The sequence below is a fragment of the Pseudorca crassidens genome, chromosome 12 (genome assembly GCF_039906515.1).
Source record: "Pseudorca crassidens isolate mPseCra1 chromosome 12, mPseCra1.hap1, whole genome shotgun sequence".
Classification (NCBI taxonomy): domain Eukaryota; kingdom Metazoa; phylum Chordata; class Mammalia; order Artiodactyla; family Delphinidae; genus Pseudorca; species Pseudorca crassidens.
In genome coordinates, this window is record NC_090307.1 from 23,346,583 (window position 1) to 23,373,542 (window position 26,960).

General features: G+C 48.8%; 1 protein-coding gene across 1 annotated transcript in view; it reads right to left on the reverse strand.

Annotated features, from left to right (window-relative positions):
* Window positions 1-18,835: 18,835 nt before the first annotated feature.
* The window catches only part of MAPK4 (mitogen-activated protein kinase 4), a 177,759-nt gene continuing 169,634 nt past the window's right edge, over window positions 18,836-26,960 (reverse strand). The window contains exons 5-6 of the mRNA XM_067699066.1: window positions 23,493-23,694; window positions 18,836-21,454 (exon numbers count right to left, since the gene is read on the reverse strand). Of these exons, the coding sequence (XP_067555167.1) occupies window positions 20,758-21,454; window positions 23,493-23,694 (899 nt within the window). The 3' untranslated portion in view covers window positions 18,836-20,757. The remainder of the gene's footprint in view (window positions 21,455-23,492; window positions 23,695-26,960) is intronic.

Below are 26,960 nucleotides of genomic sequence, written 5' to 3' on the forward strand. Positions count from 1 at the left end.
TGTTGTTACTTTTAATTGATCTTCATTTACCCTCAGTTGAAAACATCCTAATCCATGTATGAGTCTAATTAGCCCATTTTATACATAAGTAAACTGAGGTTAGGAGAGATTCATTGCTTTTAGGTAGATAAACTGCTTGTCCAAGATCACACAGCAGTAGAAAACTAATAAATTATCCCTTGCATGAGCCATATTTTGATTCTCCACAATTATCTAAATTGTGTTTTACAAATCTTGACATTGATACAAATATTAGATTTATGTTTCAGATGGGTAAACAATGATTCTGGAATGAAATAATTTGCCAGCAAGAGTTCTTATTTTCTGTTTTGAATTTCAGAAAAAACAAAAGAAATGTGTGTCATTTGAACTGAACATAATTAAACTGTCTTTCTTGAGACCTTGTATCAATCTGATTAGCAAGCAAATTTTTTTTGCGGTAGGCACGCGGGACCCTCCCAGACCGGGGCACGAGCCCGTGTCCCCTGCAGCGGCAGGCGGACTCTCAACCACTACGCCACCAGGGAAGCCTGCAAGCAAATTGTTTTTGCTTTTAGTTACCTGGGTTGTAAATATTCTCTCTATCTTCTAACTCCTTTTTCCAGAAGGGATTGATGACATAAATAACACAGTACTTTCTGGTCCAAATGATTTGTTTCATAGTTTTGTTTTTTTTTTTTTAAATAATGAAAAGCTTATCCTATTTTAAAGAGACCCATGCAACTGATTTTATATTTCTCTTTCTAAAATAGGGACTTAAATACGCTAACTATACACATAGACCTCACGTAAGCAATTCCTGTTAACAGCCCTCCACCAGACAAAGGGTAAAATCTCTTATATTGTGGAGGTGTAGCTGAGATGCAGCCTGGAGGGAAGAATGATGATTTCCTAGCCCGGTCACCCCAGCTCAGGTTTGACTTACAAAAGTGAGATTCTGTTAAACTGAGGACCAAGGGGGTGGAGAGAACTTCAAAGCCAATCCCAGGCCCAATTCTAGACCATAACATTAAAACTAGCCAAGAACTCTGGTTTTAAGTTACTAGCATGTGGGACTGACTAGAAATAGACTGGCATTCTATTAAATTTTTAAGGAAGCTTTATTGTCAAAGAAATTCCAGAGCTGGCAGACAATCACTGGGTCAATTCTTAAGTTGCTCACAAAGAAAGGGCTGCCAACCTGTAGGATCCTCAGAAAGGACGTTCTTTCCAATGGCCACCTGAGACGTGACTGTGGAAGACAAGCTTCCCCTGCAGGGAGCAGAACTCTGGGCAGCCACTGGACTGCCACCAGGATAGGGAGTCCTCGCTATTCCTATTCTAGGGACCCCGGTGTGTGGTTTACCTTTCTTTTTCCAAGTGGGAGTTCGTATTGCAGTTATCCTTTTCTCTTCATAGCTGGATTTTGGGCTTGACGGGATAGACTGCTTCTTCTTTAGCCTTTGGTCACTGATTTGCTCCATCAAGGCCTGTTAGGGGATTGGTCATATCTCAGCGATCCTCTGTTTGGAGGTGGATGAAGCAACTAGCTCAACCTTTAGATACTCTCTCGGGGAGGGACTGAGCATACAGCATATGGCCTGAGGTTTTAGAAAGTGTACTTACAAGAGGAAGGACATAAATGGAAGTCAGGTAGCCAAGGGCTGAACTATATTAGATATTTTCTGGTTGTCTCTCTCTCCTCCATTTCCGTCTTTTCACCTGGAAATTCCGTATGGCAACAGTGAAAGTGGGTGCCCATCTGATAATAGTTCTTTGAGAAGTTGACCTCTCTCCTGTCATTTGTATGACCTTGGAAGTTACCGTTAAGCTACATAAAGTCAGAGCGATCTGCAGAATCCAATCAAATGTCATTTTGATGGATTCAAATGGATTCATGGGTTGTAGGGAGACTATGAAAAGAATTCACAGGAGAAATAAGTAAATAGATAGTGAAATCCCATCAAGTGGCTGCCAGTGATCTAGGTACACAATCATTAAGATTTAATGAGGTAAGGTGTGATGAATTCAAGCAACTTAATCAGTAGGATCACCCTGTCAAACGGTGGTTAAGGTTAATCCGTTAGAACCACTTTACTAATAAATGCATATTGCAAGTAAAAATGTCCCTTTAGCTATGTGCCTAATGTTAAGAAAACTGATTCAGTCCTTTTCTATGAGTTGAGTTCATTTGAGCCAGACAAGTGCTGTCATAGTGAATTAATTTGTCACCAAGATTGTTGGGAAAAATCAACTTCCTACGACAAGTGCAGCTTATAACTCCAAGTGAACAAACACCATTTTCTACAATAAACATCCTTTCAAATGTAGTTACACAAAACAAACCTATTAGTCTTAAGATTATAAGTCAAAAATCCTTGGAACTGTAAGAATAAAACTTTTAATACTACAACAAAGCTCTTCGTACTTTTTAGCAAACTAGACAGGATTTCAACTGTGATGACAAGATCCAGAATGTGCATAGCATTAGCTTATGTTATCTGTTCACAGGTGTGTAAATATTCACTACCATTTCCTTTTCTACCTAATAAGATTTAATGGCTACCCCAGGACTTATGTTTGCAGAGCACCTGTATCAACAATCTCTCATTTTCTCAGGCATCTTCTTTAACAATGTCTGAGTCTTAGAGATTCTGCCCCCTCCCCCATTTTCCAGCCAAAGCTGAATGAAAAAATGTGTGGGATATGACCTCTGTTTCCATAATTCCGTTCAGAAGGCATGGACTTGGATTCTCACTGGCCTGGTGACTGTGCAAGATGTTTCTGTGTCTCCTCACCCTGGAGAACCACAGTTTCTGTTCTCACATCCTGCCAGAATCTCTGGTCAATTTGAGAAATGGTCAGCTGAAAGGTAACCTCAAAGTTTGCTTGGAAATCCACTAAATTGATTAGAATAACTTAATTGTTCCCTTAGTGTTGTTATGAATTGAATTGCGTCCTCCAAGAAAGGTAAATGGAAGTCCTAATTTCCAGTATCTCAGAATGTGATCTTATTAGGGAATAGGGTCTTTGCAGATTTATCCAAGTTAAGATAAGGTCGTTAGGGTGGGCCCTAATCCAGTGAGTGGTATCCTTATAAAAAGGGGAAATTTGGACACAGACACACACAGAGGGAAGACGATGTGAAGAAACACGGTGAGAATGCCGGGTAAAGGCAGACCGTAGAAGCTGCAAGCTGAAGGACTCTAAGGATTGCTAGCTGCCACCAGAGCCTGGGAGAGGTGAGGAAGGATTCTACCCCGAGTCTCAGAGGGAGGAGAGCCCTGCTGCCACCTGGATTTCAGACTTCCAGCCTCCAGAACTATGAGAGAATACATTTCAACTGTTTTAAGGCATCCAATTTGTGGGACTTTGTTATGGCAGTTCCAGTGGGTCTTTAAACCTGGGGATGATTTAGAATTGAGAACGGAGATTATGAGGCAAAACAAACCCATGGTATCACTACTGTGTGAAATCTGGGAATCATATGTGTGTACTGGTATTTGTCTTAGCCTGCATCACCCCTAGGAAGCAGAGCTGCTATGATGATGGCGTTTGGGCAGGTAATTTGTTTTGATAAGGAATCCCAGGGAATAGGAAGAAAACAATAAAACTGGGTGCATGATTGAGTTGGTCATCGCTGTGGGTCGCTGAGGCTGCATCTTTCAAGTACCTCTGAGGAGCCTTGTGGAATGTACCATAGAATTGTCTGCCCGGGGAACAGTAGAGGAAAACATGGAGAGAAGCACTGGCTTCTTTCTCCCGCTGGATTTCCCCTACATGACATCAAATCCCTTACACTTCTGGGTCTGTGCATGTATGAATGCAGAGTGGTTCCCAAGGGGTCCTTGGCCTTGGGTCTGAGATGCAAGACAAGGGTGAAAAGCAAGAGAGACTGAGGATGGGAGATGCTGTCAGGCCTCGTCTGTGCAAAGCTAGGGGCCGCAGCAGTGACTAGTGCAAAGGATGTGAGGTGGGACACAAGAGTTATCCAGAAGGATTTGGAGAATTTGGCCTATTAGGGTACTGAACAATTAATTCTGATTTTAAGCTGAAAAGCGCAAAAGACGTGTAGTCTATAAACAACATCAGAACATTTAGAAGAACTTAACCATCATATTGATAAACTTTATTAGATTTCTAAGAATTACTTAAGTACTTGGAAAAGTTGTTCGGTTTGCCAGCCACTGACTAACTTTAAAAAGGAAATTGAGTATGTTGGATTTATCCATATAGTTAAAAATAGTTAAAGGAATTTAATTAAATTATAAAAGTCTCCTTAAACATTTTTGTGGAAATTTGAAAGATTTATAAATAGAACTTATTTCTAAATTGCACTTAAAAACTTAAGGAGAACCAGGACTTTGAGTGATTTGAATATTAACTTTAAATACCAAAGGAGCTCCTGAGTGTTCTTTTCTGTAAAAAAAAAAAGCCACTCCTAAAGACTAAAAAAAAATTCATAATTACATCTTCCACTCCTATGGAAATCATCATTCTTTCCTATACTGTTCATCTGAAAAGTGGGATAAATATAACATATCCATTTAATTTGCAGCTTAAATGGTGTTTTAGTTGGGGTTCTTTGGTTGCAAACAACAGAAAGCAATTTTGGCAAAGTAAAGGGAACTTACTGGAAGGATTCTGGGTAGCTGAGAGAGTCAATGAAAAGGCTGGGATGCAGTCTCTGAAATGGATAGGAATCACGTTTGCTTGGTAGTCTAAGCAGGGTGCATGGACTCTGCCCCAGCGCGATTCAGTTGCAGGTATCAGAAGCCACTCTGGCTCTCGTCCGTGGAAAAGGATTTAATACTGGGAGTTGGGTGCTTCCAAGACCCATGGAAAGGCCAGAGGAGCGGGGTGTAGAGCACCTCCAGGAGACTCACCTGCCCAGGGAGTGCTAACTTCGCCACTGCCAGGAAGTCCGAGAGTCCTACGAGCTGTCCTTCCCTCCCCATAGCCTCACCTTTCCTGGTACCAGAGCATCTAAGTTCCCCGCAGGTCTCTCCTGGTGCTGGGATGACTGGAGCTCAAGCCACTTTCTCCTGCCGTGCACTGGAGAGTCGTCCTCAGCACCTGGGGCTGGCCCAGTGTCCTCAGCTCAAGTCTTTGTTGTGACTGATTCATTGCTGCAAAACAACTATGCCGATACCTCGGGGTGTAAAACAATGACCGTGTTATATCACAGATCCTGTGGGCCAGCAATATAGACAGGCATAGAGGACAGGGCTTCCTCTGCTCTTCAGGGTCTGGGAAGACTTGAATGGTTAGACTCTGGAGTCGCTGGAAGGCTTCTTTGCTCATGTAGCAGGTGTCTCTCTGAAGGATGGGGTGGGCAGGGGCTGCCATGCAGAGCTCACACGTGTGGTCTCTCTGGGATGCCGTCTTAGGGTAGTGGAATTTCAAATGTGGAAGCTCAGTTCTCTGAGGGCACAGGTTCCAATGAGCAAGATGGAAGTCCAAGGTCAAGGTGCCAGCAGATTTGGTGTCTGGTGAGAACCCACTTCCTCATAGATGGCCTCTTCTCACTGTAACTTTACATGGCAGGAGGGGCAAGGGAGCTTTCTCAAGCCTCTCTTATAAGAGAACTGAACCCATTCATGGCTCCACTCTCATGAACTAACCACCTCCCAAATTCCCCATCTCCTAGGGGGTTAAAATTTCAACATGAATTTTGAGGGACACAAATGTCCAGCCTATAGCACCCACTTTCCCCCCAAGACCTCCATCGTAGTCTACCTCCAAACCTTTGGGCCATCTGGGCCTCCAACCTTGGAGGCTCAATTCCATAGCCCAGTCCAGCCATGGACCAGTTATGAAGGCGTGGACAGAGCGCTGAAGGCCCCTCCCTCGGAGTTCTTATCTAAAACTTTCCTGCCTCCCTCCTGGGCTGTGTCGGGCTCCTAGTGGAAGCCCCCTCTGCAAGTTCAGAAGGCTTCTCAATAGGGAGGCACGTGTGCTTTTAGTTGAAGGTCTGTAGTATTTATCTGTTTTCCCAGGTCTCGGCCCCAGTCGCCGGGATATATAGTAGGTCCTCACTCTGTATTTGTTCATTGAGGGAATAATTGAAGTGATTTTATATTGCCCTGGTTTTGCACCTCAGGAAGTAGAGGCATGGAGGCGGGAGAGGCCTGACCTGGGCTGAGGGACAGGTGAAGTTTCAGATGGACACTTGCTGAATCGCCCATTGTCTCGGCCCCCAGATGCCCTCCTTCCTTATTGTCCATGTCAGTTGGAACAATGAGGCCCGAGGATCAAATTCAAACTGTGGCAGCGAGAGCGCTCAGGCTTTGTCAACTCAGCATCTCTTTCTACTCAATTCAGCCGGTTCCTGCTCATTTCATTTCTTCCCTGATTCTGATGGAAGTTTGGCTCCAGGTGCCGGGTCTGTAGGTCAGGCTCTTGGATGCGGAGTGAACATTCCTGGCCGAATAGTGCAGAGAAGAGCAGAGACCCACCAGCTGGGAGTTAGAGGGGATCGGTGCAGACTCCTCTCGCAGGGGCCTCATTCCAAGGGCAGGAAAGGCTCATTCCACGTCTATCGCATGTCCTCTAGTTTTCCCACTTGGTTGGTGTGTTTCGCATATGTCGAAATAGATGTCTGTCCTTGGCCTCCAGAAGGGCAGGTTGTGAATTAGGGGAGATGCTGGGGAGTGTGCTGTTAGAGACACTGATTAGAACAAATAGCTCTTGAGGGTAAGTACACAAAAAACAAACTGAGAGACATTCTCAGTCATATGAAAACAAGCCCCTGGGTCACGGGTGCCAGATGAGGTAAGTGGAAAATATGATGTCATTATTCAGACAGGAGTTTCTCTCTGTCTCTCTCTCTCTCTGGCACCCCTCCCCACTCCCTTCTGCTCTGTGTCTCTTTCCATCACCTCTTGTTGCCTCCCTCCGTCTCCCACTCCTTTAATCTCAGGGTAAGCTCACCTCCTTGCCTTCTCTCTCTCTCCACCAGTCTCGGGGGCATCTTATCTCCTTCCCTTGGGCCCTTCTGACAAGACCCATGCAGGGTATCTCCCTTCCTTTAAGATAAACTCAGTAACGTGAGGTGCCGACAAGGCATGAAATCTGTTGGTTTCCGAGGGCCCTATATGGGCCTTTTGTCAGGTGACAGGCATCTCAAAGCCTCCTCCCCAAAGGAGAAAAGGGGTCTCTAACGGTGGAACTTCCTCCCCCATCCCAGGAATGGGGGGTGCTTTTTTGTGTTTGGGCCTATTTTGGAGTCGTATCCTACAGACCCTACCTACGAGGCTGGCAAATTCAGAATTCAGCTGAGTCGAAGCATTTGGGGAGGTGGGAAAGGAAGGGACCCAGTGAACTCGGCCCAGAAGCAAATCTGGTCGGTTTTGCAGGCCTGTGGGACCTCCCGCCGCCCCTCCCTCCTGGAGCAGGTGGTCGGTAGAGCCTGGACAGGGGGTTGGTCCTGCCTGTTCCTTTGTCTTCGCTCAGGCGGGTCAGATCTCATTTTCCTCCCCTCCAGATCTTTGCAGCAGCTGCTGGATGGTTTCTCCTCGGCAGTTCCCCCCGCCCCCAGCCTGCTGCCCTCACTTCTCCCCCTCCCAACACCCCCAGTCCTCCTTGCACTTCCTAGTAATTCCATCACCAGGCATTTGATCCAGTTTTGGGTGCGCAGCTTCCCAGGAGTGGCAGATGGAAGGCACCAGAGTCCCCAAGTAAAGAGCTGGCTTGGGACTTCCCCTGGGTCAGAGTGGAGATGCTCGAAGCCTAGAAGCAGTCATGGTGGATCAATTTCCAACTCCCTTCACCCGGCTGCCAGGTCCTTTAGGGGAGGAGTGGATTGGTTTTGTTCATGCTGCATCTCAGCTCTAAGCACCATAAAAGTGCTTCATCAGACGTCTTCAGCGTGTTCAGTGTTAACTTTGTCCTGTCCTGCCTGAGGCTCTTGTTGCTGTGGAGACTTGCCCAGAGGAAACCTCTTGAGGCCCTAGAACCACCCATCCAGGTGTGTGTCCACCTTAGCTCTGTCTTGTGAAGTAATCTTTCCCACCACACGTATGTGCAGGACTTCATAAGAGGGCCCATTTCTGGACCCATCATCTTGTGCAACGGACGCAAGGCATGGTCCACACTCGCCATGATACAGGTGGGCAGGCGAGGGACCCAAACTCCTATCTCCTGGCCCTGAGGTCTTCTCACTACTATACATGCATGTGCCCCAAGCCTTCTTTACATTTCTGCTTTCCCACAGTCCACCTCACTGGAGAGGACATCCACTCTCCTCCCCTCTGTCTGGACCAGCCGTGCCAGGTTTAAACCTGGGCTCTGTAGTCTAGCCCTGCATCTCACACCCAGAGCCCTGCTTCCCTGACTCAGCTGCTTGGATTTCACAAACGCCGCCCAGGGCCCCTCTCTGGCTCAGCCAGATTCCCCACTTACGCTTTCACATCTTCCTCAGCATAGCGAAGGCCATCTTCTGGCCCTGACCTGAGGATTGGTCCTCTCCTTAACACCCCCCGACCCCTGCCCCTCACGTTTGACCCTGGTTCTGTGGGTATTTTCCAGCAAATTCTTAGCTTCTTGAGATATCTAAAAATAATGCACCTCCTCCCACTGTTTGGAACTGCTAACCCCTCTGCTCAGTATGTGGGGTTCGCATTTCAAAGCCCTAATTAAAATTGCTTAACATTCCTTTATAGCTAACTACCCCTAACCACTACTTCCCAGGCTGGTTAGGAACAAAACAGCAGTAAAGGTAGAAGCTATGGTTCCTTTGACAGTGGTCACTGTTTCTTCCTCGCACCCCACTGGTCCTCCACATCCAGCCAAAGGGAGCTGGGAGCCATGCGGGGGGCGGGGGAGTGACAGGAAGATGAAGGATGCTCTGGGCAGGTGAGGGCAAGGTGCCTTTGATGGAAACCTAGCGCGACGGCTCCGTGCGGCTGCTTCATCCTGGGGCGGTCGCTGAAAACTGTCCCCTCTCAGTTGTGAAGGAGACCAGAATACGCCACCCCCAAAATATGCCACTTTAGCATAAAGATTATTTTGAGCTGAAGACAATTGAGAATCAAAAGATACAGAAAGAAACCTCCTTGGGGCTGCTTTCCCCATCTGATTAAAAGCAACAAACTCTGGGAAATAAGGCTGCCGTAAATTTCTTCTACAGGGCAGGTCTACCCCCCAGAAGGAAGAATGCGAATAAAATGCACATTAAATCTCTCCTCTAGGGGAGTTTTGAGGCCCTGAAGGAGATGGAAAGTTTATTCATACTTGTACAAACACTATCACAAGTTTTATCTCTTGATTGCTCTCCTAAAAACTCATTTATTTTTTCCAAAAGCCCATAAAAGACTTTTCCTTCCCCTACCTTTCCCCTACTAGAGGTATATAATCCTCTAACTTCACCTACAGTTGACCCTTGAGCAATGCAGGGGTTAATCTGTGTATAATTTGGACCCCCGCATCAGAGGTCCGTCTGCACCTGTGGATTCAACCAACCCTGGACCGAGTAGTACTGTAGTATTCACTATTGAAAAAAATCCATGAATAAGTGGACCCTCACAGTTCAAACGTGTGCTGTTCAAGGGTCCACTGTACTTACCAAGCCAGTTACTTCTTTTGTTGGCTTTCACGTCTACACAAATAAGCCTTTTCGTCTTGTTAATCTGTCTTTTGTCAGTTGAATTCACAGACCCCAGATTAAGAACACAAGAGGGGGGAGGAGAAGTTTTTCCTCTCCAACAGTTGCATGTCTTTTTTTTCTGTATGTGGTACGCGGGCCTCTCACTGTTGTGGCCTCTCCCGTTGCGGAGCACAGGCTCCGGACGCGCAGGCTCAGTGGCCATGGCTCACAGGCCCAGCCGCTCCACGGCATGTGGGATCTTCCCGGACCGGGGCACAAACCCGTGTCCCCTGCATCGGCAGGCGGACTCTCAACCACTGCGCCACCAGGGAAGCCCTTGACTGCTTTTTTTATCTGACCAGGTCCCATTAGGGTTTTAAGGGATGAAGTTTTGTTTATACAGTCCTCCACATATGCAGATCTTTGTAATAATGAGTTATCTTAACGAGTTCCCTCCCTTGTGACCTAATTTTACAAGCTCCCTGATGGCGAGGAGGCACACCCACCATTAAATCAGTGTCCATCCTTGGCACAGCTCCTTCTGCTTTCTGATTCAGACTGAAATTTCCTCTGTGCGCACCAGGCAGACTCATCTCATTGTCAAGTCTAATAAATAAATCACAGCTCAGCGTGACCGGATCCAAATGTAAAATGCAGTCTCTGGCGCCACTGGAGGTAAAATAAATTACCTGTAATCTGGTAAGCAGGTCATCTTGATCCTCCACTCTGTTCTGGTGACTTCAGTGATTGATTTTGCTAAACTCAGAAAAAGCAGAAGGACGTTCAGGTTCAGGGCTCCAAGTGAAATGAAAGTGGTTGGGTGGGCCAGGAGATGAGATAATAAAACGCTTTGCAAAGGGAGGTGAAGAGAAGAACTTTGATTCTTGGCTTCTCCAGGGCTTCTGTTTAAGTTCCTCATGAGGCTCCATTCTGCTTCTGGCCTTCAGATTTCAAGAGACACTATTGTATCTGTGTAATAAACACTTTTTTTTGTTTGTTTGTTTAGGGCTGTTTAAGTGGGTCTGCAAACAATCTTTAAGACAAGAGGCCAACACTTTTATGATCTGATTTGATTTGAAAGAGACCTGTTCCACATAGACTGCTTGAGGCCTGGAATTCTGGGGTCACTCTTTTAGTTTGAGAAGATGGAGACCTCACTGAAATGAAATATTATTGTAGAAGAATTAAGGCCATAGTCAGTCCATAGAATTCTAGAACTGTACTGTCCAACAGAAGTACAATGCGGGGCACTTATATAATTTTAAACTTTTGTATTAGCCAGCCACATTGAAAGAAGTAAAAAGAGACAGGTGAAGTTAGTTTTAATATATCTTATTTAATATGATTTCAAAAACGTTATAATTTTAATATGTAATCAATATAAATAATTATGAATGAGATATTCTACAGTCTTTTGCAGGGGGTACTAAATCTTTGAAATCTGGTGTGTATTTGACACTTACAGCACCTCTCAACTAGGACCGGCTACATTTCAAGGGCTCAGTAGCCACGTGTGACCAGTGGCTACTGAATTGGACAGTGGCTGGAAGTCATGAGGGAATGGGGCTTGCAGATGGGCACTTCTCTGGATAGATGTCTATCTTCTCCCAGGAAGTACAAAGGTGGGAGATAGGAGCAGATATGAAAGCCAGGGAGGAGGACTTGTAAATCGGGGACTGTGGCTATTTCTGAGAGGAGCTAGGTGTCCAGTAAACATCTCGGGAAATAGGCTGGAGAAACAGGATGGCTAGAGAACTATAGGTTAAATACACAATAAATAATGCAAGAAGGTTTCCCTGGGTGGCAGGAGGGGATGAGAGCAACATTTGGCTGCATCTACAAGAGAGCCCAAACACTCATTTTGGTTGGGAACTTTTGCACGTATGTTCTAGGAAAAGCCAGGTTCTTTGCAATAAAAGGCATAACCCTGAGCAGAAATATGCCCCTGGGGTCAGCCAAGAGTCTACCAAGCTGCAGGAGCCCGGACTGTAACAGTGACAGGAATGAAGCAGAATAAGATAGTGGAGGAATTAGGGACCTTCAAATAAGTATTCACTGGGATGCTTTCAGCTGCAAGTTAAAGAAAACTTGTAACTGAAGACTAATGGCTTAATCACAAGGATATTTATTGTTTTCTTAACAAACAGTCTGAAAGAAGGCAGTTCTAGGGCTGGTTCAGTAACTTAATGACATCATTATGAACTTGGGCTCTTTCTATCCCTCTTTTTTCACCCCCACAGTCTGTTTAACTTTTGTTCTGTTCTTTGGCTTTGTTGCCTCATGATCTTAAGATGGCTGCTGCAGTTCCAGCACTGCGTCCAAATTCAAAAGCAGGAAGCAGAGGTAAAAAGTTTTCTTCTCATATGTATTGAGAAGATCCTCAGGGAACATCCCTTTATACCTCATTGACGAGAACTGGGTCACATGGCTGTAGAATGCTTCCAGGAAGGTTGGAAAAGCAAAGTTTTTCAGCCTCTAGGGACGTAGACAAGAGGAAAGGGTGTTGGAAATTACTTCTGGATAGCCAACCACAGTGAATGCTTCAAGCCCCAAGATAAGGCATCATGCTGTAGAAGGAAGAGCATTAGATTATGAGCCAGAAGCCACCATCTTGCTATATGATCTTACTCTGGTCAGCCAGCTCTCCCTGAACCTACAACCTTATCTCTAGGGTAAAATTCAGTAGATGGTCTCTTTCTGCCCTGACACTGCTGATTTTTATTAAAACTCCTTGAGGGCATTGAATGAGCTGTCCAGTGGTAATGTAATTAATTTAATGAGTTCCATTTGGTAAAACTCAGCTGTGGCTCTTTTCCTTCCTATGGTCAGAGGACGTTTGTTGGCTGGATAAACTCTCATGCTCACAGATTTTGATAGAAGTTTAATTATACCAACAGCTTGGTGTCCTTGATCTTTTGAAGTTTGTTCCCAATGAGAGTGTCAGAGAGTGCTATCCAATAGAAGTAAAAGGTGGGGCACATACGTAATTTAAAACTTTTGTATTAGCCAGTCATATTAAAAAAAATAATGGGACACAGATGAAGTTAGTTTTAATATATTGATATTTTATTTAATACCATATCAAAAATGTGATTTTAATATGTAATCAACATAATTATGAATGAGATATTTTACATTCTTTTTTGAATGTAAATCTTTGAAATCTGGTGTGTATTTGACACTTACGGCACATCTCAATACGGACCAGCCACACTTCAAGGGTTCAGTAGCCACATGTGGTGAGTGGCTACCAAATTGGAAAGTGGCTGGAAATCATGAGGGGGTGGGGCTGGCAGCTGGGAGCTGCTCTTGCCATCGACTGACCTCTGCCCTGCTCAGTTCAGAGCAGCCTCAGGCAGAATTTTAGAGGAGATGAAATTGGCCCCAGAGGTCCTTCCACATCTTTCCCTGCCACCTGGCACTCATTACTCTCCCACAGTTGGGTTCACACAATTCTGACCCAGGTGAGGGCTTTATCTAAATCCTTCCCAGAGCCCCTCACTTCATGGAACTACCACGCAGTCTCCTCCCTTTTTCTGCAAAGCACTGCTCATAGGAGGCTGCTGTGATGAGCGACCTGTGCCAAAGTGTGAAAGGATGCTGGGGGATACAGGTCCTCCACATCCAGGTCAGGTGTGGAGGTTCAGCACAGGCTTGGGCTCTTCTCAGCCCCCAGAGTCCAGTCAAGGGTGTTGCACATAAAGCGGTGTTAGTCTAAGGTCATGGGGTAACCGATGGGAACCAGGGGCAGAAGGTGCAGTCAGGTCCCCACGAGACACTGAAACTGGGAGAAACCTCACCAGCATTAGGGCAGTTTCTTTGTCTCTCTGTCTCTCTCTACTCTTGCTTTTTCCTCTCCCTTTGTGATTAAAGATACACAGTGAACTTGGTCACCTCACAGTTCTGAGGTTGGTTTGTCCTCAGTTCAAGCAACAGCAAACACTGACAAATGTCTCTGCATCTTAAATCTAAATTCCCAGGAGAAGGAACGTGATTGGCCCAACTCAGGTCAGGTGTGTGCCCTGGTCCAGTCACCTGGGTGGAGGTGGGACAGGTGAGGGAGGAAGGTCACCAAAACACAAACGTGGATGCAGAGGACTCCCCTGTGAATGCGGGAGTACACTTCTCAGAGAAGGGAGGTTGTGGGCTGGGCAAATACTTCAGATGGTGGGGTTTTGCTCTTGACTTTTGTTTTTAATGGAGATGTGGATTTTCCACATGTTTGATATAATGTAAAAACCCCAGAGAACAAATAACACTGAAAGTGTTATTTATTAGGTACAAATTTGGATCCACCACTTACTATTGGTATTATCTTGTTTACCTTAATTACTAATCAAACACTTATAAAGCACTTTCTACACATATAACACTGTATTGTACAAAGACAAAGTGCTTGACATATTTTAACATCTTTAATCTTTGCAATGATTCTATGAGATAGCTATTATTATTATTATCCCCATTTTACAGATGAGGAAATGGAGTCATAGAAAGGTTATGTAACTTGCCCCAGGTCACACAGCGTGTGAGTGGTGGAGCTAGAATTCCAGCCCGGGCTGTCTGGATCTATTATTCCTTTTCTGAAACCCTATGTTATACTGACCTTGGATAAGTTATTTAACTTCTCTGTGGCTCAGTTTCCTCCTTTCTAAAATGGGTTTAATGACGTCGGTCTCCTCAATTGTGGTGAGGATTAAAATGGATAGTACATTTAAAGCCCTGCCCTCTTCACCAGTCAGGGCTCTCCAGAGAAACAGGACCAATAAGATGTGTGTGTGTGTGTGTGTGTGTGTGTGTGTGTGTGTGTGTGTGTGTGGGGAGAGAGAGAGAGAGATTTATTTTGAAGAATTGGCTCACACAATTATGGAGGCTGGAGTCTGACAAACCTGAAATCTGAAAGGTAGCCCAGCAGGCTGGAGACCCCACAAATAGCTGCCATTACAGATTAAGCCCAAAGGCTTGTCTGCTGGCAGATTTCCTTCCTGCTCGGGGGAGGTCAGTTTTTTCTCTATTCAGATCTTCAACTCATTGAATAAGGCCCCACCATATTAGGAAGGGCAGTCTGCTTTACTCAAAGCCCACTGATGTAAATGTTAATTTCATCCCAAAACACTCTTAAAGAAACATGCAGAATAATGTTTGACCAAATACCCAGCCACCATGGCCCAATCAGGCTGGCACATAAAATTAACCATTACACCCTCTAATCACACCTGGTAGGTGCCCGTAGGTAAAGAGTCTGGTCTTTCCCTTCCTTCTCACCTCCAGAGCCCCCCGAGCACCATCTTCTTGAGGACTGGAGCTGGCCGTGGCTCAGCCTGACTGTTGCATCCTCAGTTCTCAACTGTGCCTCTTGCTTCACATGGTCATCCCTCAGGCAGCTGCACAGCCAGAGAGCTCCTTCAGCCGCAGAACTCCGCAGCTGCAGCACGGTGTTCCAGTGCAGATCGGGTATCGTTGGAAATGGTTGCTTCCCAAAGCAACACATCATGCATGTGGCACAATTGCCCCAGTGGTAATAACCACGCTGACAGAATGAGCAGTGAGCTAGCTTGCAAATCTGGTGACAGTCGGGGCTTTCATAAGCAGATGGTGATTTAATAAGAAAAGGCATCTCAGGTGTTAGATTGCCTAACGCCTGCCTCAGCATGCATGCTATTTCTATTATTTTATATATATATATATATATATATATATATATCTTTTTTTTTTTTTTTTTTTTTTTGCGGTACGCGGGCCTCTCACTGTTGTGGCCCCTCCCGTTATGGAGCACAGGCTCCGGACGCGCAGGCTCAGTGGCCATGGCTCACGGGCCCAGCCGCTCCGCGGCATGTGGGATCTTCCCAGACCAGGGCACGAACCCGTGTCCCCTGCATCGGCAGGCGGGCTCTCAACCACTGCGCCACCAGGGAAGCCTCTATTATTATATTTAAATAATGCTACATATTCTTAAAAATAAGTAGGCATATTTTACCAAATAAGATTTCTATTATAAGCAGTTGTGTTGCCTCAGCTTTGCTGTAATATTCACATTAGACAAACTCTCATGTGACTTTAGAATTGCAGGAGACACAAATATATTCAATGTCACCATGCAGTAGAGGGTTAACTCAGCAGGGCCTAGTACAGCTGATCCTTGAACAACGTGGAGATTAGGGACACCGACCCCTACACAGTAGAAAATCCACATATGACTTTATGGTCAGCTCTCTATCAGTTTTTCCAGATTTGCAGATTCAACCAGCTGTGGATTGGGTAGTACAGTAGTCTACATTTATTGAAAAAAATCCACATATAAGTAGACCCATGGAGTTCAAACCCCTGTTGCTCAAGGATCAACTGTACATTCCAGAGGAAGGCCTATCTTCAGAAGCACTGGCCCTTGACTGGCCCCTGAGAGATAATCTCTGAGCCTTTGGAATACCCTGCCTGATAAGAATGATTTGTATATCTGAGGCTCTGGGCCATGCTGTATCAGTTTGACTTCTTGGGGGGCTGGAGACTGAGTAACATAGATCAGTCCAGAGTCCTACATGACTGATCCCCAGTAAAAACCCTGGACACTGTGGCTCAGGTAAGATTCCCTGGTTGATAATACTTCACATGTGTTGTCACACATTGCTGCTGGGAGAAGGAAGCATGTCCCCATGCAACTCCACTGGGAGGGAAAACCTGGCTTCTCCTGGATTTAGCTCATGCACCTTTTCCCTGTGCTGATCTGTATCCTTTCATGTAATAAACCATAACCGTGAGTATAACAGCTTCTCTGAATCCTGTGAGTCCTTCTTGCTGTGAATTATCAAGCCTGAGGGTGGTCTTGGGGACCCCCAACACAGTCACTTGGCTGACAGTTCCATGGTAGGGGGCAGTGGTGGAGAGGTTGCTTTTGGGAAAGTTAACAGCAGGAAATTTATAATGAAAGGGCTGGAACTGGGCCTTGGAGTGCTCACCAGGTGGGGAACTTTGAAGGTCTCTTATTTGCACCTCAGAGGTTTTATATAATTGCCCCATTTATCCACTCAAACCATAAAAGTCTGCTGGGCAGTCCTCTTCTTTTCTCCCTCTTTATCCCCCATAGTGCCTAGTGCAGTGCTCTGTGATGTGGGTGGTACCCTACCCAGATAGGTCCACTTCAGCAGTGAGTCTGCCAATTGCCCAGTGGCTGTGGGTTTGCCTGCTGAATGGCTCACGGCTGCTCCTCGGAGAGCTGCTTTTGGTGAATAGGTTCTACTCCTCCACCTTACCCTCACAGCCTGCAACCAGGGACTCGCTGACATGGAGGCACAAAAGGCTGTCCTCTTTTCCTCAAGGTGGGGTCAATTCCATGGTGCAATTTGTGCTCCAGAGCTCTCTGTGGGGTGGAGCTGAAGCTGGTTTTTAGCCTGGACCATGTTCTTGCTGAGTGTTCTTCCCCAACCCTAATCTGCATCCCATACTCCCCCTTGTCTTCAGGCATCCCCTCCATCAATCATTTACTCAGGAATTCCCATCCCAGGATTCCTGAGAACCAAGCCAAGACGGTAGTGACTAAGCTCTGATGGCCATTGGGACCCCTACAACCATATTTTGATGCATCTCAGCCTGGCTCACAGTGTCCTTGTTTCTGAAAAGGAATTTCTGAGTCATTTAAAGCTCTATCTTAGTTTTGAGCCCATGAATTAAAGTGGAGAAGATGTAAGCCTTGTTTTGGTCCAGACAGAGGGTGGAACAATTGTTGGATGGGAGCTTTTGCTCTTAGACACAAACTTGTTCTTTCCCATAACAGAGCCTGTTTGCAACAAGCCTGTCAACTAAGATTGACCAGAGGGACTGGGTGAAGTAGGTGCTCTGAGGGCCAATCTGATCCCACATTGTCATTTCCATGGGAATTAGCCACTGGGCGCTCAAGTAACAAGGCCTATGAGTGTTAACGTTCCTGTTAGTCAAGAATGTGCAGAGCAAGAAAGAGACATCAGTGGAGATTAAGTAACTTGAACTCAGAATGTCAAAGTCTGGAAGGGTTTTTTATGGTCTTCGTGAAGTTCTTAGTGTAAAAAGCAAAATTCAAGCCTCAGGGATCAAAGTGGCCCTATGCACAGGCAAGAAAAGTGCTCCTGCGCTCACACCACAGGCCTGCCAGTAGGTTCTGACACAAAGACCCCCATTGGTTTGACACCAAATCTTCTCAACAGTGACAGGGATTGCTGATCCCAGAGTTTGATGAGCGGGACTAATGGCTGGGACACTGATGCTGGGCATGGGATGTTTAGGAGGTTGAAAGGAAAAGCCACAGGTAGCTTAGGTAGCAACCCAGCTTAGGTAGTACCTCCAGCTTCTTTCACCCCTACTTGCTGAAGCTTTATGAAAGTGCAGCTTCCTGCCCTGTGACCAGTTTTAATTGTTATAGGCTGGGAGGACGGGATAGGAAGGGTTGAGAAAGCCTGAGTGTATTGCCAACACTAGGAGATGTTCTCTGTCTGGGTCCTGAACACTCTTCAACGTTAAATCCCGTTGTTGACACCTATGGGTGTAGTTGGTGCTCTACCGAGATCCCCTTTGTCCTCATCTTTCTGTGCGTGCCACTCCAACTTCCACCTGCCAGCACCTGTGTCCTTTTGCCTGTGGCCTTTCTCTGTCCACTGGAGCCTGTGCTGCAGTGCAGAACAGGCCAGAAGTGCTGGGGAAGTGACAGCCAGGAGCGTGTTCATCAGTCAAGGTTGGGCAGGGTGGGAAGGCCCTGAGGTTCCTTCCACTCTGCCTAATGGAGCTCCACACCGGAACGAAGCTGCTTTGCCCACAGTGGTGACACGCACCCTTTGTTGGCTTCTCTCCCCTCCCCATCACTTCCCCATCACCTCTCAGTGTCTCCTGAGGTCATTCCTCCCACCCCCAAATTATTTGCACTTGATTCTTTGTCTCAGAGTTTGCTTCTGAAGGAAACTAAGCCAGTGCCCCATTTGACTTTCCTTACTGATAGAGCCCCAAGCTAGGAAGAAGCTATCGGACCAGACTATCCTTGGTCAGAAGGTTTGGAATGGGCTCCAAAAGTTGGTTTGAAATCTACTATATGGACACTGGGCCTGACCCAGGTGATTCTGGAATGTCTTCCCTTTCTACCAATCTGTGTAGATTCTCCCCTCGCCTCCCCTGCAACTGCAAACCCTCGAAACGCTGGCCTTCATGGGTGCAGGGAGAAGCCAGCCAGGCTCCAATGGCTCATCTGCTGTTAAAGACGGGATCAGATAATGTGTAAATGAATGAGAGAGTAAGTCAATGAACAAACGAATCTATGTTCCAATGAAGCTTTATTTGGCCCATCCTGATCAAGTTTAATAATGTTTAATAGATTTTTTTAAAACATGAGTAAGTAATAGCAATTCCTCTGTAATAACAATTATATATGAACTCCTGGTCAAGGTCAGCAGCTTGCTCCTATACCAAAAAAGTAAAGCCGCCCTTTGAGGACAAATGGCACATGAGGAGTGGTGTACATTTCCTTCTCTTTAAAACAAAAAAGAAAGAAAAGAAACCCAGACACTTCATATTTACATATTTTCCATTTAAAAATTGGTCAGTATGGTTGTTTTTAAATATAAGTTTCTAACGTGTTGCAGGTTTCAACGCACAGATCCTAGTTAGCTGATTAGATTTAAGGTGCTGTTGAGGTGAGGGTGAACCCAGCCTAAGCTCAACACTGAGGAATCCTCTGTTTACAGACTGGCTCCTGTGGGCATCTTTGGGGGAAGCTGAACGCCAGTGGTGGAAATGGCAGAGCTTTTCCAGGGGACTGGGCTCCATGTTTCTGCAGAAGGCCTGCTGTGCCCACACACCGTCCCCCCTCAGGCTCTGTGTACAAGTGCACCTTTGGTTTGGCGTGCTCCGAATTCATCCTGGCCTAAGCTAGGAGGGACATGGTGGCCTCCAGTCCTTTCTTTTGTCGTGGGGTCCCCATGCTGGTGCCTGACCCCTGAAGGCCCTCAATGTTGGTACCCCACCTTTCATACCTTCCTACCCTTCCGGATTCCCTGTCCCCAAGGCCTCTTGCTCTCCAATGCATTTTTTCAGGGCCTGCTCTTTGCTGGGGCTAAATGGATAATCAAAATCAAGGGCAGCATTAATGAAGTCGGATGGGCCCTGTGTGAAATCTTCTCTCCTAACACATTTGCTCTAGGCAGGCACCTCACTGCTCTCCACCAAATGAGCAATTCATGCCGAGAACATGAGTTCCCAAGGTAGGCTTGGAGTGGGGCTATGAGTATGGGGGTTGGGGTGTGGGGCAGGCTGGAGGGATTCTTGGAATTGCTGTCTTCAAACTCGGCCGCGTATGACATTCCCTTGGGAGCAAGAGCTGTGTCATTGTGTCTGTGCGTGTGTCAGGAAAGTGCATAGGAAGTTCTGCAAAAGGTGTGTGCACAGGCCTGGGAGAATGGGTTATTTTACCCACAGAGCCCAAACTGGGCTGGTCTGCAACCAAGATTTCAGACCACACGGGGTGAGGCAAATACTACAGGGGTGAGGCAGATGGGAATATTTACGTACTTGAGGAGCCAGAAAAAAAGATGCTTGGTGACTAAGGGAAAGAAGCTGGCTCAGTTTCCAGTTTCAGAGTTCAAGGGGCATTGCTCTGAGTAAAAGCATGTAGAATGGGTCAGATGGTAATGGACAGGGAAGAAACATCTTGAACCAAGTTTTCTGAGCGAAAAGCCGGAGTGACGCCAGTAGAGGAAGACACTGTTTAGTGGACAGACACTGGCCTGGGGTTCAAGGCTTTCCCTGACACTGACTAGGCCCTGAACTTAGAGTCACTTTGCTTCTCTGGGCCTCACTGTCCTTCCACACCTGTCAGCTGAGGCTAGTTGGGCCAGGTGGTTCCAACACTCTGCCTGCAAGGTTCCACTGCACACAGCCACCCAGGTGGGGCCTGCAGACTGCTAAGACATACTTCTGCCCTGTACACTGCCACTTATAAAAGCACAGGGGCCTCGTCCTCACTGGGAAAGTGATCAACCCCCAATCTCGGCTCCTGTTCAAACCCACTCCCAGAGGTTAAAGGCTAGTTATTAAGGCAGTTTAAGAAATGGACATTCCTCTTGCTCCTCGGATCCTTCCTGTGTTCTGCTAACCCCAAGGCAGCAGAGAGGGGCGGCAGGGGTGGTGGAGATGCCAGGGAGGCGGCCTTCGGGATGGCCTGGAGCGCCCCTTCGCCGCCCTCACCACCTTTCTTTGGAGAAGGCCTCAGTCTGCACGAGATCGCCAGGGTGCTCGGATATGCAGGCGCCGTTGAGGTCGCCCAGTTTACTGTCCGGCAGGTCCTCGGGCTTGGTGCAGAGCTTCAGGGCGCGGGAGATGAACACGTCCAGGTCGAACTGGGGGCTGGCGCCCCCGTCGATGGGGGCCGGACGGCCGGGTGGGGAGGCCGACAGGCGGCGCTCGGGGCCGTCGGGGGCCGGGCTGGCGCGCTCGGGGACGCCCTGCGTGCTCTGGACCCACTGCGCGATCTCCAGGAAGAGGCTGGCCGGCTCGTCGTCGCGCGGCCCCGCGTCCGCCGCCACCGCGGCGGTGGGGGGCGCCCCGGCCGCCTGCTTCCAGTGCGACAGGTCCAGGATGAGCTTGGGCTCCGAGTAGTGGTGCGGCTTGTTGTCGCGCCACAGTAGCTTGTCCAGGTAGGACGGCGACCCCACCTTGTAGTCGCAGGAGCGCCCGTAGTCGGCCTCGAAGGCGCGCTCCATGGACGAGTGCGACTGCTCCAGGAAGCGCTCCGAGCTGCTCTGCGAGTCCTTGCGCGGGTCCACCTGCACGTCCTCCGCCAGCGGCGCCGAGCCCGCGCGCGGGTCGAGCTGCACCTCGCTCGCGTCCTGGTACCTGTCGGGCCGCCACTCCAGGTCCGACGACAGGCTCACAGGGTACCTGCAAAGGTAAGACAGGATGGTGATTGGACCCTTCCAACCGGGTTGGCTTTGTGGAGGGAGCCAACCCCCGCCCCCATCCCTGTCTGCCACCCACAGGCCGGCTTTCCATTCCTTCCCAGTCCCTCCAGCTCCTTCCCTCACCTCCCAAGGTGGGAGGGTGATGGGACAAAGTAACGGTGAACCTCCAGGGCTCAGGCAGAAGGACTGATTGCCCGGCTTAACTCTTGTATCCTTTTGTATTCATTGAATATCCTACAAATATTTCTTGAGCACCTCCTGTGTGCCAGGCGGTGTTCTGAGCATTACCAGACACAGCAGGGAACAAAACAAAACCCCTCTCCTCATGTAATGGTACTTTCTAGTGGATGCACCTGTGCGGTACTCCTCAAACTTTGATGTGCACACAGATCACCTGGGCACCTTGTTGAAATGCAGTTGCTGATCCAGTAGATGAGGCAGGGTCTGAGAGTCTGCATTTCTAACAGGCTGCCAGTGATGCTGACTCTGCTGGTCCCTGGCCCACACTTTGAGTAGCAGGGCCCTAATGAGGGCTTCACAGCCTTGGCTCAGATTAGAATCACTTGTTGGGGGGGATTAAAAATAAAATTCCATGCCTGCCCCGCATCTCCAATGCTGATTCAGGAGGTCCAGGGAGGGGCCCAGCATCTGCGTGGTTGTCAAACCTCCCCAGGTGTTTCTAAGTTCCAGCCGGGGCTAAGAACCCCTGCCATAGTGGATCTGGTTGGAGGCCCTGCAGCACCTTGCGTAGATGCTGAGCAGGCAGGGCGTACTGAAAGATTACAGACACCCTCAGGAGAGGCCAGAGATCCTTGGAATTCTGCCCTCCGTCAACTGTCCTGCGGCCCTGAAGAGCCAAGTCTTCTAGCCAAGAGCAAATGAAGGGCAGGTGGGCAGGCCATCAGCTTGGGCTGAGCCCTCCCTCCCTGTGCCAGGTGTTCTACGCAGAATTGAGGGGGCGGGGAGAGGCAGGGAGCCCAGGGGAAGCCTCAGGCAGCAGCCAGCCGCTCCCAGAACAGGAGGCCTAGGGCTCACACAGGAAGAACCAAGGACAGGCAGGTTTGGCTGTGTGACCGGGCAGGCGGGCAGCTGCAGTCCACGCCTTGTGGTGTGCGAGGCACAGGAAGGTCCCAGTTCTCCCCACCCTCCCAGTGATGCCATTAACGTAGGGGTCACTCCTAGAGGTGAACACTGCCTCCTCCCGTGAGGGTCCTTGAAACTGCAGGGATTTCTTGTTTAGGTGCCTGATCTAGGAACATCAGATCAGGAAGGGACCTAGGAGATCATTGTGTGCTTATGTGGAGATTGTCAAAAACTGTATCTTCTATCCAACTCTGATTCATTGGTAGTGACTTCCGGGCACACTGTGTTGAGAAGGATTCTGAGGCCCGGCTCAGTTTAGCAGGGAAGAGTCCTGTGATTGCTTAGCAGTGTCTGACATGGGTGCAGATTGGGGAGGGCCCCACATAGGCCAGGAATTAGGTGTGTGACACAATGCCAATCTCTAACCTCTCTGAGCTGTGGCTTCCTCGTGCGTCAATGAGCGATAATAATAATGGTGCCCCTTTACTGGCATCTCAGGAGGTGCAAATGATGTGAACGGCATGAAGGTGTTGTGTGGTGGTAAATGTCACATTGTTTTCTTGTCTTGCGTTGCTGCATTTTGCTTTTCTGGGGCAAATTCCCAGCCTACTAGACATGAGCTCTGGCTGTGCGGGCCCATTAAATGCTTGCCCAACATTGTATTGAGCCCTGTGTGCAGTACACTCGGGGTGGGTTGGAAAGCTGGTGGTGACCAGTGTTGCACAAAGGCAGGCCCCGACCACGCATGCAGGTCATAGCTGGTCATCTACCAGGAATGTCTGGGGACAGGAGAGAAAGGCAGGAGGCTAAGCTGGGGAAAGCGCCCTATGGGCTATAGAACTTGGGAGACGGAAGGAAAGGTCATGGAGGATCAGAGGCAAATAGAAATGAGAGGACGGGAATGTCGCTTCCAGACTCCAGGGCTGGAACCGCACCTGTCCCAGTTGGAGAGCTGGCTCTGGTTGGCGGCCATCAGCAGGATGTCGTCAATCTCATCCTCTATGCGGAAGGGGTGCTGCGAGGTGGGCTCGTCCTCGGGGCAAGCGTACGGGCTCATGTAGGGATGCTGCAGCCCCATCTCGGCGGTCAGGCGATCCATGGGGTTAAAGGTCAGGATCTTCTCCAGAAAGTCGATGGCTGTGGAGAGCAGAGCAGGACAGGAAGGTCATTTGTGCCCTTGCCAAGCTGAGAATAAGACGCCTCAGCATGGGGACACCCCCTAGTGTTTGTACTTTTCCATTTGTCAAAAGGCTTTCGGATGTTTCCTTTCTCAGGATCCTCACCACAGTCCAGGGACAAATCCAGAGCAGACGCTGCTTTTTGACTTCGCTAATGAATTCATAGAGGTCCAGAGGGGTACAGTGACTCAGGTTACAGGAGGTCCAGGGCTAGAACTCTGCCTTAGGCTGGATTTCCCCAGAGACAAGGAATGGGGTGGAGGCAGTTTATGTGGCAGTGATGCCAGGAAGCACCGGTAGGGCAATGGGGAAGAAGCCAGTAGAGGATGTGCCAATGAACCGTTCCTGCTGAGAGCCCCTGGGGCTCCGTTCCACTGGGTCCTCCAAGAGACAGCATGGGACACATCTCAGAGATGGTCCCACTTCGGGGCGGGGGAAGCTGGAGTATCTCCATCCCCACCCTCATTTGTCATGGGTTGAGTGCTGCTGGAGCGGGTGGAGGACCCAGCAGCAAAAAGCCTCAGTGAGAAGGGTCACCGTGGAGCTAGGCGGGTGGGACAGAGCCTGACAGCCCAGCGCTCCTAAGTCCAGAGCCCTTTCTACCATATGTTGCCCCTGGAGGTTTGACAAATAAAGGCCATCTTCAAAATATTTATCCCCTGGGCTGAAGCCCCCGTGCTGTGCCAGGCAGTAACCCTTCAGTGGCTATAGATCAAGGGGAGGACCTGGCAGCTGAACCTGGGCGTGGAAACGGGCACTCAGGAGCCCTGTGCGGTGGCTATTTGCCAACCAGCATGAAGGTATATCAAGATGGCAGCCACCTGTAGGGCGTTGTGGGTGTGCACTGGCTGAACATCACCTCCGCACACAGGTGCCCTTTGTCCTGAGCGGGGGTAGGGACACCTGTCTGCCCTGTGAGCTCAGCCCCGGGTTATCTCAGGGCAAGTCCGGTCTGGAGGTTTGTACTCCTTCTCAGCCCTGGAGGCTCCGCTTAAACCATGGCTTGGCTAATCAGGTTACAGCCCACATGGAAAAGGAGGAAAGCAGCTGAGCTCAGGGCCAGGCTTCTGTGCCCTCTGAGGGGCTCCCGGGTGGGCCTCAGCCTGCACCACTACCCTGCCCCTCACACCAGCCCTGGACCTCTCTGCGGAAAAAGTTATCAGTGATTCCGGAAATCGATGGATTCTGAAGGTCACTGGCCTCCCAGGAGGATGCAGTTCTGTTCCATAATCCTAGACTGAAAGATCGGTTAAGCAGCAGTGACTCTGATCCCTCCCCAGTGCTCGGGGGCTCAGGGCATGCTTCTGGGCCCAGGGCTGCAGACCTGAAAGAGAATCAGCCTCACAGATTCCCAGGACTGGGAAGAATCAGGCAGTGCAGGGCCCAGCTCGGCCACTGCCCAGCTCCAGGATGGGCAAGTCTTTTCTTCTTTGGGCTCCCAGCCCCTCGCTCGGCCCCACCTACTACCCTGAACCTTTTGACAAGGAAGTGAGAGAGTTGGAGCTCTAAACGTTGGCAGGCGTCATCCCCATCATCATCAGTATTAAGAAAGACCCAGCGAACGCTGACGTTGGAAAATGCCAGCCCCGAAGGCCGCTTCACTGACTCTAGTAAGGATGAGAATCTCCCCTTACCTCTCTCTGACAGCTGGTCCTCCAGCAGGTGCCCAGACACTTCTGGGAAGCCCAAGTGTTAGAAAATCCTGCCTTATAGCAAACCTAAATCTGCCCCTTTAACTCCTGCCCTCGAGCCTCGCTCTGCCCTCTCTGGTCCCCCCATGTCAGCGTGCTCTCTCTTCCCCATGACTGTTCCCATCATGTTTCAAGGCAGCAGTCATGTCCCACGCAAGCCTCCTGTCCTCCTGGCACACAACTGGCCTACATCTCCTAGCCTCCCCCACAGTTCGGTGTGGCCGTGTGACTGGGGCCAATGGGAAGGGGCTGGAAATGATGTGTGTACCCCGCTTCCAGGCCAGACCCATAGAAACCTCCTGCAGGAGTGTCTGCTCTCCCTTCGCCTGTCTTCGGCCGGAAGTTGGTGCCCTGCGGGTAGCGGGGAGCCTTGAAAGTTACGATTGAAGATGTCACATGGCCAGCATCCCAGGCGCGGCCCCCAGGTTCCCCCACTCTGTCTGAACTTGAGTTGAGCAGTGAATATACGGCTAGCGGGTAAGCCACAGAGACTTCAGGTTTATGGGCTACAGCACTGGCTTCACCTTAACTCATAACCACACCGCCCCGCCTCCACCAACTCCTTTTCTCTAAGTTCAACCTCCCACATGTTTTCTTTAGTGCTTCTAATATAATGAGGCTTCTGTACAATTGCGTCACCTCTCTGTGGCCCCAGTGGATTCCCAGCTGGACTTCTCAGAGCCCCAGGGATCCTCAGGAAGGATTCTCAGGGGCGTCTCTGGAGATAAAGAGGCAGGTGGGCAGGGCCCCTCACCCCTCACCCCTGCTGCACCCAGAGGACTGCTTTCCCTGTTTTGTCTATTAGATTTCCTCATCAGCTCTGTCATTTGTGATATAGTTTCTTCTTGTAAGTGGAGCTCAGAAGTGAACGCCCTGGCGTGGTCTCAGGCCTGCTCCCTTGTCCTGAACCTGTGGTGTGACGGCTGTCTCGGCTGCTGAGGGATACAGTCCACCCAGACTCTGTCCATCGAGCCTCTGAGGGTGACAGCCAGAGAGGACTCCCACCTCTTCCCAGGCCTACGGGGCCTCACATGGACAATCCAGGACAAACCGAGAGTCACCAACTGACTCTTAGGGACAGGTGCGCGTGATACCCTTTCTCCCACTGAAGTTTCATTTCAGCCATACCTCATTACCCTGAGGCCAGGCTGATTGGGGCCACTTTTCAAGCCCAGTGGCAGACGAGAGAACTGTGGTGGAAGCTGGCGCATTGGGAGGGTGAAGCTTTCGTGAACATCTGTTCGGCTACAGGATCAAGTCTGTATACGTCTGCTGGGTATTCAGAGCCCTGCAGTCTCTTGGCCCTTCTCACCTATCCAGCTTCACTTCCTACAGTCAGCTTCCCGCTGATCTGAGCCCTCACCAGTCCTCCAGGCCGGTTCTTTATCCCTCTCAGTGCTTGGTGGCTCTCTTCCCCTCCCCAAATACCCAGAGCTCTCGTTAGCCCCTTAGGATGTGTTCCTTCATCTGCTTATCTCTGACGTGTACTCCATCTTCCCAGCTAGACCATCACTTATGTCTCTGATCTCTGCAA